The 16,122-nt window shown below is 37.9% G+C and overlaps 1 protein-coding gene across 1 annotated transcript in view; it reads left to right on the forward strand.

The window, feature by feature from the left end:
- Oseg4 (intraflagellar transport protein Oseg4) overlaps positions 1 to 16,122 on the forward strand; it is a 377,419-nt gene that overhangs the window by 116,586 nt on the left and 244,711 nt on the right. The window contains exon 15 of the mRNA XM_090392828.1: positions 11,006 to 11,023. Within this exon, the coding sequence (XP_090248954.1) occupies positions 11,006 to 11,023 (18 nt within the window). The remainder of the gene's footprint in view (positions 1 to 11,005; positions 11,024 to 16,122) is intronic.

A 16,122-nucleotide genomic window follows, 5' to 3' on the forward strand; every position in this document is an offset into this window, starting at 1 on the left:
TTTGCTTTTTTTTTTTTTTTTTTTTTTTGCACAAAATAAAAAAAAATGGCTTCACTGTTGTTTTAGATGGAAATCAGAAGCAGAGATATGTCAGCACTCATATGATTGGATTATTCACTGGCATTCAGATTTTGTCTTTTTAAAATAGATTGACTAGCATAAAACTCTCCACATGAACTTATGGAACTTCTCACTTCAGCTTCACTGTTCAAAGTACAGGTGGTAGAATAATGGTTTAGGAAATGCTCATATGGTAATTTAAATTGACTCCACTGATATCAAGTAGTGGAGATATCAGTGATAAAATGTTCACATCTTCTATTTAAATTATTTACATGAAACATCCTACATTAATCCCATTTCTTATTTTCCATTGTGTGTTAGGTCCAACAGCCTTTCACAGCCAAGTAACTTGGTTTGATGATCTCATGTTGGAGGCTTAATGGATTGTATACAGCACTCAGAAAGGATTAAAACAGAATTTAATACTTCCTATATTTCATCTCAGTCACTGAGACATCTTCAGGGATTACAAAAAAACTAATGTAACATATACACAAATACCACACAATACTAAGCCCAACCACGTGGGTGACTCTAAAGTCCTTTCTAGGTGGAGCGCCCTCTAAGGGCGGTTGTAGGTGGCCTGGAATGTAAGGCAGGATCTCTGATGCTAAGTGTTTCCCAAATCTTAGGAAGCTTAATGCAACCATATTTCTTAAGATTTGGTTGATTTCTGAGAGCTGCTGCTGATTCTAAAAATAGTCTCTCTTTTTTGAATTTGCTGTGGTGGAGCATGGTGGTTTTTTTCCATGAGCTCCTGTGGGTTGTATCCAAGACAAGGTCAGCCAGGCCTGACTGACCATAGTCGTGGTTGCAGATGTATGACGTGGTTGGTTGCTGATCTGTCTGTCTGTCCAAAGTATGCCAGCTTACAGGAACAGGGTACTTTATAAACTCCAGGCACTGAGAGAGGAGGGAGCTGATCTTTTGTAGAATGGAAAAGGGTAGCAAGTTTGGGGTGGGGCTTAAATGCTGTGTGGGTTGTACTTTTTTAATTTTAAAATCTTGGTTATTCTTTCCGATGTGCCATGGATGTCGGGTATGGTGATGGCATTTCTAAACTCTTTCTGAAGAGAAGACCGGGGAATGGGGGAGGAACTGATGTAACAAAAAAACCAGCTTACAGGAATAGGGTACTTTATAAACTCCAAGCACTGAGAGAGGAGGGAGCTGATCTTTTGTAGAATGGAAAAGAGTAGCAAGTTTGCAGTCAGGCTTAAATGCTGTGTGTAGGTTATACTTTTTTAAACTCTTGGCTATTCTTTCTGATGTGCCATGAATGTAGAGTATGGTGATGGCATTTCTAAACTCTTTCTGAAGAGAAGACCAGGGAATAGGGGAGGAACATTATTTTTTTTTTTAATACTGTGAACCCATCCGAGAGGAAAGTGTTGTGTATGGTCAAGCTCAGTTGTAAGGGCAGTTCTTCACAATCTTTACCTTACAAAGGTAAAGATTGTGATCTCTTGGTTAGAGTTTTAATAATGCCATATTGTTGAGCAGGGTGGTCGTGGGAGAATTTGTGAATGTACCTGCTTGTGTGCATAGGTTTTCTATATACAGTGATGGAAAGTGTACCATTAGGAAGGTGTGTAACTAAAGTGTCTAGAAGGCTAGACAATTGTTCTTTTCCTTTTCCATCGTAAATTGGATTCTTGGATGTAGGCTGTTGATGTGACTGAGAAAGGAGTCTAATGTGTCTGGGCTATGAGGCCAAATAGGCCATCACCTACATATCTTAGCCAGATAGAAGGTTCGAGGGGGACTGAGTCTATGGCTCATTTTTCAAAATTTTCCATATAAAAATTGGCAAGAGGGGGGGGAACCCATGGCGGTTCTTTCTATCTGCTTGTAGATTTTGTTCTTCCAAGAAAAATAACCAGAATTGATGGCAAAGTAAAAGAGATCTAAGATGTCAGAAGGAAAAACGTTTTCTAAGAGTGTTAAGGTATCAATTAAGGGAATATTGGTAAACTGTGAGATGTCAAAGCTTACCAATATGTCTGTGTTATTTAAGGTTAGATTTTCTATTAGGGTTTTAAAATGGGTAGAGTTTTTTATATAGGATGTGGACACTTGGTTTCATTGAAGCCTAATTAATGCTTCGATAGGGCAATTAATCTTATCTGCCCTATCATCCCACACAACAATTTGCCTGTTTTGTGGGATGGACAACTCAGACTTCTAGAGATAAAAGAACTGCCCATGTGACCAGCTAACTCACCTTCAATTGAAAAACCCTGATAAATGTTCTTTGTGTCCTAGATGGGATTTGAACCTGGAGTTTTCTTTCTATCGAGAGAGTATTGTTGAAACTGATTTGAGGTACTGATGCTCTCTACATTAATTAATTCAGTAATCTACTTAAGTTCCAGCGTATTTATTGCAGTATGTTAACTACAAATTATTAATGCATTTTGTTATGTGAGCTTCCATAGCTCAGTCGGTTTCAGTGATGCCCTTCGGTTGGAAAGACCTAGGTTTGAATCCATCTAGAATGCAAAGAACCCTTATCAGGGTCAGGGCTTTTCAATTAGGCTTTTTTTCCTCCTGCAAAATAGACAAACTAACCAGAAGAACACATGTAGTATACAGACATGGCACACTATGGAAATAAGGATTATCTGATCTATTCCATCAAATTCAGTTTCAAATGCCTGCATTGTACAGTGCGGGTCTGTGTACAAGTGTAAAACAGATCAGACCACTATATATTTATAGCATCATGAAGACTAGCAGATTGGTCACACATTATTATATAGTGAAACCTGTGGAGTATTCATAACTAAAAATTCACACATATACCATAGTAATTAAATTTTGTTAAATTTAATAATATGTAGATATTTCGTCTTAAGTATCTTAAGACATCATCAGTACAGTTATTACAAACAATACTAGGAATTACATTCAAAGGAACATTTAGTATGCATGCTTACATTGGAATCCCTCTGTACGTACAGTATCGTGTTTGAGGAATTTAAAAAAACATCGGCTGTAATTTAAAATTAAATTAAAACAATGTGCTGAATCCATTAGGACCTGTGGTTTTTAATCCTGGTATGGAACAAGCCACAACTTTAACCATTACTTTTGATAGGTATCACAAAGATTTTCCAGCAACATATCCAAGCTTTGAGAAAGTTCTTGAATGTGCTGCACAGGACGTTGAAGCTTCAAACAGTGATAATAACTCTATTTATGGAATGCATCATGCAAGTAAGATTCACCTCGAACAGTTGCGACAGACTGCTGAGAAAGATGCTCTCTATCAGCTGCATGAACAAGAAAAGGAACTTCTTAAATTAAAATATATTTGATAGATTTATTTTATACAATTGAAGGCTTCATCACTTTCTTTATAATATATAGATCTATGTATACGCTTGGTGTTTTTCCATTGGATCCTATAGTTAGGGTTTTCAACTCCATGTTGTGGAAGGCCAGATTTGTGCAGTTTGACGTCTTGATGTTCAGAGATGCGTTTACTTATAGATCTTCCTATTTGTCCGTAGTAAGACATCTTACAAGAACACGGAACTTTGTATACCAAGGTAGCATCATAGATGACAGTTTGTCTTTTGGAGAAGGTAACAAATTGTGAATCTGGTTGATTGGTTTATAGGTAGCAGCGAGTTTGTATTTCTTCATAATTTTTGAGACATTCAGAGATGCCTTCTAGTCAGATCTAATCAATGCTTTGTAAAGAGGCAATATGACTTCCTCATCTTTATATGTCAAGCTTTGTTTGTACTGCATTTATCCTCTGAGTAGTATTTGCAATCTTTGCCATATACAGAGTCCATCAAAAAAATGTATACTTCAGCAAAAGATAAACCTGTATAAAAATTGTAATACTAAATTTATACAGACATCAAGGAATGAATGCAAGTTACCTTTGACTTTTACAATTACACGTGGTGCTCAAAGTGGTTATGAGTCCAGACACTTATTATTATGGCGAACTACTGCTTGGGCAACGTTGGCCAAAGTGTCCAGTGGGATTGCTGCGCATGCCATTTCTCTTTCCGAAGGGCCACCAGTGTAGCTGGTTTTCTGCGATACACTACATCTTTTCTCATCAAGGTAAGCTCTCATGTCTCGGTTGGAGTGTGGTGGTGTGCCATCTCGTTAGAAGAGAAATTGATCATTCGTATAAAGTACATGAATGGCAGATAAAATGGATGTGCATAGCATGTCTTGTCCAGTAACAGTACCTTCAAAGAAGAATGGTCCTATTAAATCCCTAGATGACAATCCATACCAGACATTGAGCCCCGGTAAATCGACTGCCTTGTACACGTGAGTGCCCGGATTTTCTTGAGTCCATTAAACACAATTATGTTGATTCACTGTTCCATTAAGCTTAAATTGTGCTTCATCAGACCAAACCATCTTCCTCACAAACTCCTCATCCTCATCTACCATGTGTTGAAACCACTCACAATACTGCATTCTTCGATCAGGATTGTCTTCATTCATTGCATGTAATAATCTTGGGATGTAAACTTGCCATTTGCTGCTTTAAGAATCTGCTGTATGCTTGCACTGCTAACTCCTGTCTCATGTGCACATTGTGTGGTAGACTTCTGTGGCAAGCGTGTAAACTGTTTCAATACCATAAGCCGAGGAAGCAGGACTTGTTGCTGTGCAAAGCCTCCTAGATCTTCCCTTGTGCACATCACATAAGGTACCATGGACCTCAAACTTATCACAAATACATGCAATTGTCAGTCATTTTGGAAGTTGTGTTGCAGACTCACACTTCCATTGTTGTTGAAACTTCAACAACATTCTCAAATTTGAAATACCACTTTAAAATGGTCTTGCACTCATCAAATGACAATTGTGCCTTGGCCAATTTGTATTCACCTTAATTTGATCCAACTTCGAAAAAAAGTCCATAGATGACATTTGTTAAAGTGTGTATACATTTTTTTGAAGACTCTGTACATATATAAACATGTTGAATCCATATGCTTTTAGCTACAGTCAATCAAATGACAGCACATGAATGCGATATAGAGCCCATGTGTAAGAACGCATGGTTTTTTGTAATTTTCCATTCCTTCACAAGCTACCTCTAGCCACATATATATATATATATTATTATTATTATTCAAACCTCAATGGAGTCAAAAGACTCATCACAGGAGATCCTTCCTAAGAAAGACAAAGTCTATCAAGACTCATCGTGGATCCTAGGAAACATAAAGTCCATCATACCACTCCTTAAACTCACTGACCGTTCTTGCTCTCACCACTCTATGAGGCAATGCATTCCACGGTTCAACCAACCTCGATGCAAAGAAACCACTCCTCACCCTCTTGCGCACAGCTTCCTTTTGCAACTTCCAGGAATGGCCTGCTTGTCGTCACTCCTTCCAGCTGTTCAACCAACCGAAAGAACTCACAAGTCAACCCTGTAACCACCTCTCAACAATTTAAAAGTCTTAGTCATGTCACCTCTCCTTCTTCTATCTACCAAACTCTGCAATCCACATTTCCTCAGCCGATCCTCATAACTAACATTGTGCAGTCCTGAAACCATCTTTGTTATCTGCCTCTGTATCCTTTCCACAGTTAATTTATCCCCTTCGAATCCTGGGGAGGACCAAATCTGAGAACAGTAGTCTAAATGTGGTCTGATCAGGGTGTTATACAACAGAATGACAACTCTTTTATCTCTGCAGGTCAGCATCCTTCTCAGTATTGCAGCAATCCTCTGTGTTACCTTCACCACCTTTGCAATATGTCCCCTGAATTTCAGGTTTCTATCAATCATCAACCCCAGATTGTCTCCCCTACTTCCTCCAGTACAACTCCTTCAATAGAGTATGAAGTGTCCCAAACCTCAAGACCCTCATTTTGCTGCATTAAACCGATACCCCCATTTATTTGCCCATCTGTCTAGCTTATTCAAATCCTCTTGCAGGGCTACCACATCTGCACTATTACTAATAACCCTTCCCAGCTTCATATCATCCACAAACAACTGAATATCCCCCTGCAATCCACTGACACTGTTATTGATATAAAGGTTAAACAATATAGGTCCCAGTACTGAGCCCTGTGGAATCCCACTTGTAACCCTCTGCCTCCTTGAAACTGCCATACACAACTCTCTGATACCTATTGGACAGCCAATCCTGAATCCAGTTGACCAACCTAACATCCAAACTCATGTGCTGCAACTTAAATATCAGCTTCTCATGTGGCACCCTGTCAAATGCCTTCACTAAATCCAAGAAAATGGCAGTATATGCCTTTCCCTCATCTACTGCTCTTGTAACTTTATTATAAAAGCCTAGCATATTACTAAAACAAGAGTGGCCCTTCACAAATCCATGTTTACTCTCACAGATAACATTATCCCCATCTGCCCAATGCTGTATATGGTCCCTCACTAATTTCTCCAAGATCTTACTAACTACTGATGACACACAAAACTGGCCTATAATTAGACACTTCCAGTCTACTATTGCCCTTATGCAATGGCACTATCTTACCTTCCTTCTATTCCATGGGCACCTTTCCCTTAGCCAGACTTTCATTGAAAAGCCAGGTCAAAGGAGCTGTCAGTTCTTTAGCACATTCTCTCAAAACTCGTGGTGAAATATCATCCAGTCCCACAGGTTTACTGACATCCAGAGTACTCGGTATTTGAAACACACTCTCCTCCTGCACCTCTAAACCTCGAACCTCCCCTATCCCTCTGGTATTAAAATTTTCTCTTCCAGGATGAAATACTCCAATAAAGTGTTCATTCATTGAACAATTCCACTATGTTGTTTACGTCAGTCACTCTATTCCCATTTTTATCCCACAATGTCATTCTTCCACAATCATTTCTAATCCTATTGGCCACATAGCTAAAAAATTCCCTAGAATTTTCTTTGGATCTTATGGCCAATCTCTTCTTATATTCCAGTTTTGCCTTCCTTACCATACTAGTCACTCTCTTGGCCTGTGTGTTATATTTTTCATGCATCTGCTCTTCACCTGTCTCCTTATATCTCTTCCATAGCCTCTTTTCACATCCATTTTCACTATTTAATATTGTGTGTCATTCACTTTACACCAAATTGTGTCCTCTTTTCACTTGTGGAATACAGCTTGCTATTGCTGCTAACAAATATTCCTTCACAATTTCCCAAGCACTAATGATATCCCGGCCTTCCAATTCCTCCCTTCATGAAACTTCCCCAAGTTGATATCTAAGACTATTATAATCACCTGCCTTATAATTCCACATATGTTCCCATCTCTGATACTCATGCATGTCTATTCATCTTCCAAGTCAAAACCACATGTCACTCTCTCCAACTGGTGGGAAGAGATGTCATCTTAGTTATTATCAACTCTTCTAATGCTGTGACCAAATCCAAAACTCTTGAATCTCTTGTTCCCTCTATTACATGTTGCCTAAGAGATTTGTCCCTCAAGAATTCTAGAAATTCCATTCCTTTATTGCTACATGCATCTTCCTCTCCCCAATTTATACTGCTGTAGTTAAAATCTCCCATAACAATCATTCTTGTTGCACTTGCCAAGCTCAACTGTCTAAACATCTTCTGGTCCCCACCCTCTGTGCTTCTTGGTTTGTAGCAACACCCCACTAAATATCCTGTCCTGCCCACCTCTACCTCATACCATATGCTTCCAAAATCATTGGTGTCACTGCCTTGCAAATCCTCCACTCTTAGAGGACATAAGTTGTCACTTATCATAAACAGTACTCTATCACCACCACCACACTTTCCCTTCCTATCTTGTCGAAAAATGCTATATCCTGCTACTTCTATTCTTGTTATTATATCCTCTTCTGTCAACCATGTCTCAGTGATCCCCATAATCTTTGGTCAGACTGATGTTATCAATGCAACCAATTCCTCTCCTTTATTCCAGATACTCCTGGCATTAGTATAAAGCAGAAAAATGCCACTTTCTATACCTAGCATTATCCCCTCTAGACTCTGCTGGGTGCAGCATTACCTGATGTCGTCCCGCTTCTCCCAAGTACCCATTCCCACAAGCGGCCACCCCTGCTACCATCCACCCTGGGTATTCTAGTTTCCCTGCATTGACACACCGACTCGTTCAGAACAGAATCTTTCCAGATGCGTACGTTCTTCCTCATTCAAATGCAAGCAGTCTCTGGCATACAATTCCTTTCTATCCTCAAATGCTCTCTAAGCATCCACATATTCCAATCCTCTCTTCTGACACATTCTAGCTATTATGTTATTCAATATTACTGCTCTTCTGCTCAGCTCGTCACTATCATACCTAGGCAACACGCACACTATCTCTCCTCTTTGCATCTTCTTTCGTACAACTTAAAGCAAGAATCTCTTATCTCTCGCCACCCAATTTACATCGAAACTCAAGTCATTTGTTCCTACCATCACAATCATCTCATCCATCCTTTCACCCCTCTTAATTGCCATAGTCACACTTTCTATCGTTCCTCCAGGTAAACACTCCTCACGCATCCTATCTTGCACACCACGGATCATTGAGTCCCCATACATTACACTTCTTACCACCCTGTTCCTTGATTGCTCACCTGCATCCCTCACTCTCTCTCCTCTAACACTTTCTCTCTGTGTTCCCCTACTTACCTGCCTTCCTGACATCACTCTATCCCTGATTCCAATGCTCCCTTGCATTCTTCTCATTCCCTCTCTGCTACTGTTTCCATTCTCTCCTCTTCTGTCATTCCCATAACTCTCTCTCATTCCCTCTCTTCCACTGTTCGTATTCTCCCCTCTTCTATCATTCCCATAACTCTCTCTCATTCACTCTCTTCCACTTATCCTATTCTCCCTCTTCTATCATTCCCACAACTCTCTCTCTCTCTCTCTCATTCCTTCTCTTCTACTGTTCCTATTATCTCATTTCCTCTCTTCTACTTTTCCTATTCTCTTCTCTTCTACCATTCTCATAACTCATTTTTTCATTCCCTCTCTTCTGCTGTTCCTATTCTCTCCTCTTCTATCATTTGCTCTGATTCGCCTTGCATTCATCTCTTCCATTCGCCTAATCTCATCTTTTACACCTCATCTCATTCCCTAGACATTCCACCTGCTCTTTCAGCTCATCTATCTCTTTCTTTGCAAGTCAGCCACTCTTACTTGCCATTCATCTTCTCAATTGAGACCATCTCTGAAAACTTCACAATTATCCAATCTTTCCACACTTCCCACTCTCATTTTTTTCATTCATATTTCTCTCGCTATTCTCGCCCTCTATCCTACCACTCATCTCTCTACGTGGAGAATCTCCCACCTCTGACTCAACGAGGTCAGTTATAGTTATCTCTAACTCACCAAGTTCCTCCCGTTGCCAGCATTTTGTGCATACACTACATATTTCCCCTTCTCTCACCTGCCACATATACAACTGCCGGGACACATACATTCCACAAGTTCCGCATGCTACAAAATCCCTTATTATATCACGCAAAATGGAGTCTTTAAATGGGGGAGGACTTGGTGATATGCCATTTGTAATTGTAGTTGCCACTGCCGCCATTATTCAAAATAGTGTCGAGGAACTATTACAACTAAACGCTAAATAAGTATAAGTGAGTATGACTATATGTATAACTATATAAGTAAAAGTTAACTATAAGTATAAAACATATTTAAGTATACTAAATATCTAAATAATGAAAACTTATGTTATCTTCTTCTTCTCTTCCCCGCTATGCATCAATTCCGACCCGGCCTTCTCGGTAAACAAAAATACACAATATAAAACAACAACTAACTCCAAAAACAACCACTGAAGGACACTTGTATTACAGAAAAACAATGTTGCACAAATCTTGACAGAAGTCACACTATTCACCGATTAAAAAAGCACTTTTTTCAGCACAGCTCAAATCCCCTGCCACGTTCTTCGGTGACTCTAGCGCCCTCTTATATATATGATGCCATATAAATATGATGAAAATTGGCAAACACCCAGCTAGTGGCACTCTGACTAGAGATATCAGAATCTTCTTTGTGTAGGAAAATGGAAAATTACAAATTTTCTTATACATCATATAGTGATGTATAAGAACATGTGTTCTTATACATCACTATATGCAATTTGTGATGTGCTGTCACATCACATCACTATATGCCATCACAGCACATCACTATATGCCATCTGTGATGTGCTGTCATTTGATTCATTGTGGCTAAAAACAAAACATACAAATGCAGTGCAATGTAGGATTACCGATACTTTATATTTGAGGAATGAAAAGAAAAAAAAGACGCCTGGTCTGATGAATTCCAGTCCAGTTCTACACTGATAAGAAGGCCTGTGGTAAACATCAGTGTGAATCAATGGACCCAGATGGAAACACTGCAGGCTGGTGTCGGGAATGGTGTGATGACATTGGAAATGTTTCTTCATTTCATGTTAATGAAATCATGGAGTGACATCTGAATACTATAGTTTACTTGAATGTTATCCTTCATGCCACAATTTATTAATTTGTTTTAACTGCTGACATGTAACAAGGCACATATTGTTTGTGAAAGGTTTCATAAGCTTGCAGATAAATTTCCTGCTTCATTGGTTGCTCAGTCAGATCCAAACTCATTGAGAATCTGTGGGATGAGATAGAATGAGCTGTTTGCAATAGGGCTCTGCCATGGCCTAATTTGAGTCAACTGTGGGATGTGACTGATGGGGCATGAGCCAGCATCATCCCTGTAGAATGCTTTTTGGTACCTCTTAAAGTACATGTCCCTTATGAGGTGAGACTGTTCTGAGAACTCAGGGAAAGTTCTGTTCATTATTAAGTGAGTAATCCTAATAAATTTTTATGTGTATATGTATATATATATATATATATATATATACTACACTAAAGTATATGTATATTTTTCTGTGAAAAAAAAATCATACTGATTAAATTTTTTTCATTATTTTTTTGTAGCAAAAAAGGAAATTTCAGGTAAGTTTTAAAATAATTATTGCCAGTTTTTAATTTTGTGATGGGTTGAAACCTTTCTTTTATCTTTCCAAGAAATAAAAGAATGAGTGCTACTGTGAAAAAATTGTACTTACATGCATGATTGTTAATTAAATTAATGATGGTATTTTATTATGAATGATATTTTTGGAGTGTAAAGATTTTTATTCATACTGAATAAGTTCTTTGCATTTCATGTGTAGTAGCTCAGCATGTGTGTCTGTAACTCATCTCCTGCTATGTTATTTATTTTTCAATGCTAATATATCTATTTTATTTGTAATCATATTCCAAGATAAATAAGAACTTTTGATTGACCTTAAAAATAAGGTCAATCAAAATGACAAGTATATTCTACAAAATGAGAGGTGTATTTTAATTTAGTGGGTGCAAAAATGCACCCATTAAATTAAATTATGTGGGTGTCCACCAGAACACCCTGGAACAAGGTTTTATCTGTGAGACCTGTCTGTTGGCATGGTTGGACAGATTTTTCACTTGAAACAAAAAGATGTTTGGAGTATCTGTGACTATACAATCGCACATGTATCACAGTAAAAAATTAAATGTATTATGCAAATATTTCGTCTTACATATCATAAGACAGCATCAGTGCAAATAGTGAACAACAATAAGGAATTTGAATAAAGAAAACAGAGTGTATGCACTAAATTGGAATCCCTCTATGTATACAGTTGCATGTTCATCAGTAAAAACTATTGGGCTGAAAGTAAATTAAAATAGATTATTTAAAAATAAAATATAAGATATTACAAATTTATTCAATACAGTTAAGTATAACAATTTCCTACCCTTTTGGAATTAAGTAAGGCAGTCATTACAATTGAGGTTTTTGTAGATAAGTTTATACGTTGATTAGACATACTTCTAATTTTTGATAAAATGACAATGTAAACTCAATTATTAATTACAAAAATTTTAATTAATAATTACCTATATTTTGTCAATGTTAAATTGCCATCTTCAGGGATCACAAAACAGTGATATGTGCATGCAGGCACTCACACTAAGCAAATGAGGCTGAAGAAAGGCAACTGAAGTCGGTCCTAGAGTCCTAAAAGATGTCCCCTAGCAGGCTAAAATGAGTTGTCTTGGCCATTGGGCTGACGATCTTAGAATGTATACTTCCCAAATTTGGGGCAGTCTCATGCACCAAATTTGTCGAGGTTTGGGAAGTTTTTCAGAGCTGAAGCTAATTCAAGGAATAATCTTTCATACTTGTACTTGGTGCAGTGTAATAAAGTGGCCTTCTTCCAGGGTGTTCTGGTGGGTGTCCAATGCATTGTTAGCAAGTCCTGAGTGGCTGTATTGGTGGAATCAGAGTGTTCAGATATCCTGATATTGGCTGTTTTGCCTGTTTGGCCATAGTAGAACAGTAACCTCAGCTGTCTCTCAGTACGGTAATAAATCTATCATCCCTTACCCCGAAGCAATCAGCGGACTCACACTTTGCCTCAACTTTGCTATAGCACCTAAAAAGATTCCTACAGAAGAAATAATGATACAAGTAGAACGAGGCATCTGCAGCCTTCCCAACCATATTGACAACGTCAGATTGGATGTAGCCAGTGTTCTTACCCAACCCAAACCACCAAAAAGCAGCCTAGCAAGAGAAGAATTCAAAGGTCTATAAGAAATGAAAAGCCATAAAAAAAAAATAGTAATTACTAAAGTGGATAAGAGAAATGCCACTGTGGTTCTAAACCAATTGAATTACATAGGTAAGCTTGCCTCTCTACTTTTAAATTGTTCTACCTACCTCCCTATAGAATATGATTTCATCAGCACCCAGATCAGAACACTCCATATGCTCCTTAAGAAGGTTATCTCTTAGCCTGTGGAAGTAACTAAAAACCTTTTTAACTCTAGGACCCCCCCCCCCCCAGATATATGGACTACCAAAAATCAATAAGCAAAATGTACCATTATGTCCCATTGTGGATGGCATCGATTCCCCCACAAACAAATTACCCAAACCAGCCATAGTGCTCTCACAATATACTGGCAACACACCTTCACACATAACTCAGTCCACTTCAAAGCAGTATAGAAATCCTCTCACTCCAACACACTGCCATAATGGTCCATTTTGATGTCTCCTCTTTGTTCACAAATGTCCCACACAAAGATACCTTAGACCTCATCCAAGCCAAATTTCTTCCCGATATCTCGGCCCTATTTCAGTTCACCATAAACTCAGGCTATTTTGTTTGGCAAGGAAAATTCTACAAACAGATAGAGGGAACAGCCATGGGTTCTCCACTCCCTTTTTTTATGGACACCCTTAAAGAACAATCCTTAAACTCTGCTCGACATAAACCCACTGGCTACGCTATGTGGATGATGTGTTTGCCATTTGGGCCACATGGCCTGGATACACTCCCCAATTTCTCAACACACTTAAACAATGAACACCCCAGAATCCAGTTTACCTTGGAAAAGGTAAACAACAACAGCCTCCCTTTCCTAGACACTCTGATTACATGCCAGCCTGATGGATCCCTGGCTTTCTCTTTATAGAAAACCTACACATACAGGTAGATGCATTCACCAGCAGTCGCATACCCCCCCCCAACAATATGGGATTATAAAATCCCTATATAACAGGACAAAATTAATCAGTTCAGATAACAATACTCTAACTACTGAACTTAACCATACCCTTAACACCTTCGTAGCCAATGGCTACAACTCCCAAAGAATCCAAAAAATATTAAAACCAGTTACTCCTCTCCTTCCCCTTCATAGCAGAGATTACTCTTAATTATATCACCATTCCATATATTTGAGGTACATCCGAAAAATTGACAAAAATCCTAAAAAAATATGACCTCACAACTAGTTACAAACCACATAAGAAATTAGCATCTCTTATCAGCTCTACACAGACCAGCCACTTCTCCTAGATCTACCTGGAGTATACCAGGTCCCTTGAACTTGCAAACTGTCCTACTACAGCCAAACAGGCAGGACAGCCAATATCAGGATATCTGAACACGAGGACTATATCCAGTTTCACCAATACAGCCACTCAGGACTTGCTGACCATAAGGAGGACACCCATCATAGAATACGCTGGAAGAAGGCCACTTTATTTCACTGCAGCAAGTACAAGTACAAAATATTATTCCTTGAAGCAGCTTCTACTCTGAAAAACTTTCCAAACCTCAACAAATTTAGGTGCATGAGATTGCCCCAAATTTGGGAAGCATACATTCTAAGTTCATCAGCTCAATGGCCAAGACAACCTAATTTAGCCCACCAGGGGGACACCTTTTAGGACTCCTGACTTCAGTTGCCTTTCTTCAGCCTCATTGAGTGCCTGCATGCACATATCATTGTTTTGTGATCCCTGAAGATGGCAATGTAACTTTGCCAAAATATAGGTAGTTAGTTATTAATTAAAGTTTTTATAATTAATAATTGAGTTTACGTTGTCATTCCATTTCCTAAAAATAGAAGTATACGATTGATGTTACATCGATGAAGTAGGGCTTCAGCACTTTCTTTTTAGAAACGTTAATTTTTATATATGGATCTGTATAGCAACTTGGTGTTTTACCATTGGTTCCTGTGGCTAGTGTTCAATTCCATGTTGTGCCAAGGTAGATTTGTGAGATATGATAAGCCAGATGTGATCTTGATGTTCAAAGAGATAAATTTATTGACAAATCTTCCTGTTTGTCCACAGTAAGAAGTTGCACGAACATGGTACTTTGTATATACCAGGTAGCATCGTTGGTGAGAGTTCATCTTCTGGAGAAGGTACCAGATTATGAATTTAGTTCATGAATTTATGGGTGGCTATGAGTTTCTATAATTCTTCCTTTAATATATGGTATAGGAGTCCTGTGTGTGCTTCTTGTCATCTGGGTTGCTGTATAAGAGAGTTGTTAATTATTTTTTGAATTATTCTTGAATTATAGCCATTTAGTAAGGCTGTTTCTTTGATAGTTTCTGTTCTTGTTTTAGAGATTCTTTGGAAGAACAAATTTTGTGTGCTGTTGATGCTATGGATTTTATGATGCCATATTTCTTGTTTTGATGTCATTTACTTTTGATTTAAATCAAGCCTTTATTAATGTAAAAATTACTCAGAGTAACTTTATATTATATTTAAACTGTCTTTAACAGTGGTTCATAGTTGTCTGTTTGCAACGTGATACTGACAGACCTTGTTTGTTAACCTCTTGGGTCATGAGCTGACTAACTCTGGGTAATACTGCTCTGTAGTACTAGCCCAAAATTGTCTTAGATTCAATTGCGGTGTTAACAAATTACACTGATGTACAATACTGCTGTTTTGAAACATGTTTTTTTCATGATTGTCTCAGGTCATTTTCTTATTTGTTACAGTTAGTTTTCACTATTACAAACATCATTATAGTGAATGAACTCATACACCATAACAGCTAACTAAAAAAGGTTTGACCAAAACCCATAGTATTAGTTGTCATCTTAAAAAAAAAAAAAATTATAGCAAACATTGCACTGTAAACTGTTTCTGTGGTTCTATGAGTTTTCTATGATGAAAGTTGACTGTAATTATCATATTACTATAAATTGATTGGTCCCCCTCCTTCAGGAAAATTTTATAAACTATTAAATCTAATTGAAAGTGGTATTTAAAAATTATTCCCTAAATGAGTTGGTAAAAATCACCTGGTAAAATAAAGTTTGACTCAAAGATAGGCATCATTCTCAGTCAACTGAAGATGGTACTTTTAGTCAACTTGAAGTTAACTTAGACAACAACCTCAGTTAACCTATAGATAAGATACCATTAAACAGAAGAATCATCAGTGGAAAAGACATTGAACTAGTAGAGGAATTACAAAAATACTGCATAGGTATTGCATATTGGTGTTCCTGGGATGAAGGAGACAAAAATAAGTGTGGTGTCTCTAAATAATAGCTGAAAGACATTATATTCAGACATTAGTAATAAGAGAAAGGAAGGTATAGCTCTCTAGTATTTAACACTAAACACAAAGATAAACATCTTTAGTGGCAGTAGTTTCATGTAGAGTGATCCAAGCAAATTTCAAAATGGGAATTGG

This window comes from Typopeltis vanoorti, chromosome 5, assembly GCF_054136105.1.
Source record: "Typopeltis vanoorti isolate ZY-2024b chromosome 5, IOZ_Tvanoo_1.0, whole genome shotgun sequence".
NCBI lineage: Eukaryota > Metazoa > Arthropoda > Arachnida > Uropygi > Thelyphonidae > Typopeltis > Typopeltis vanoorti.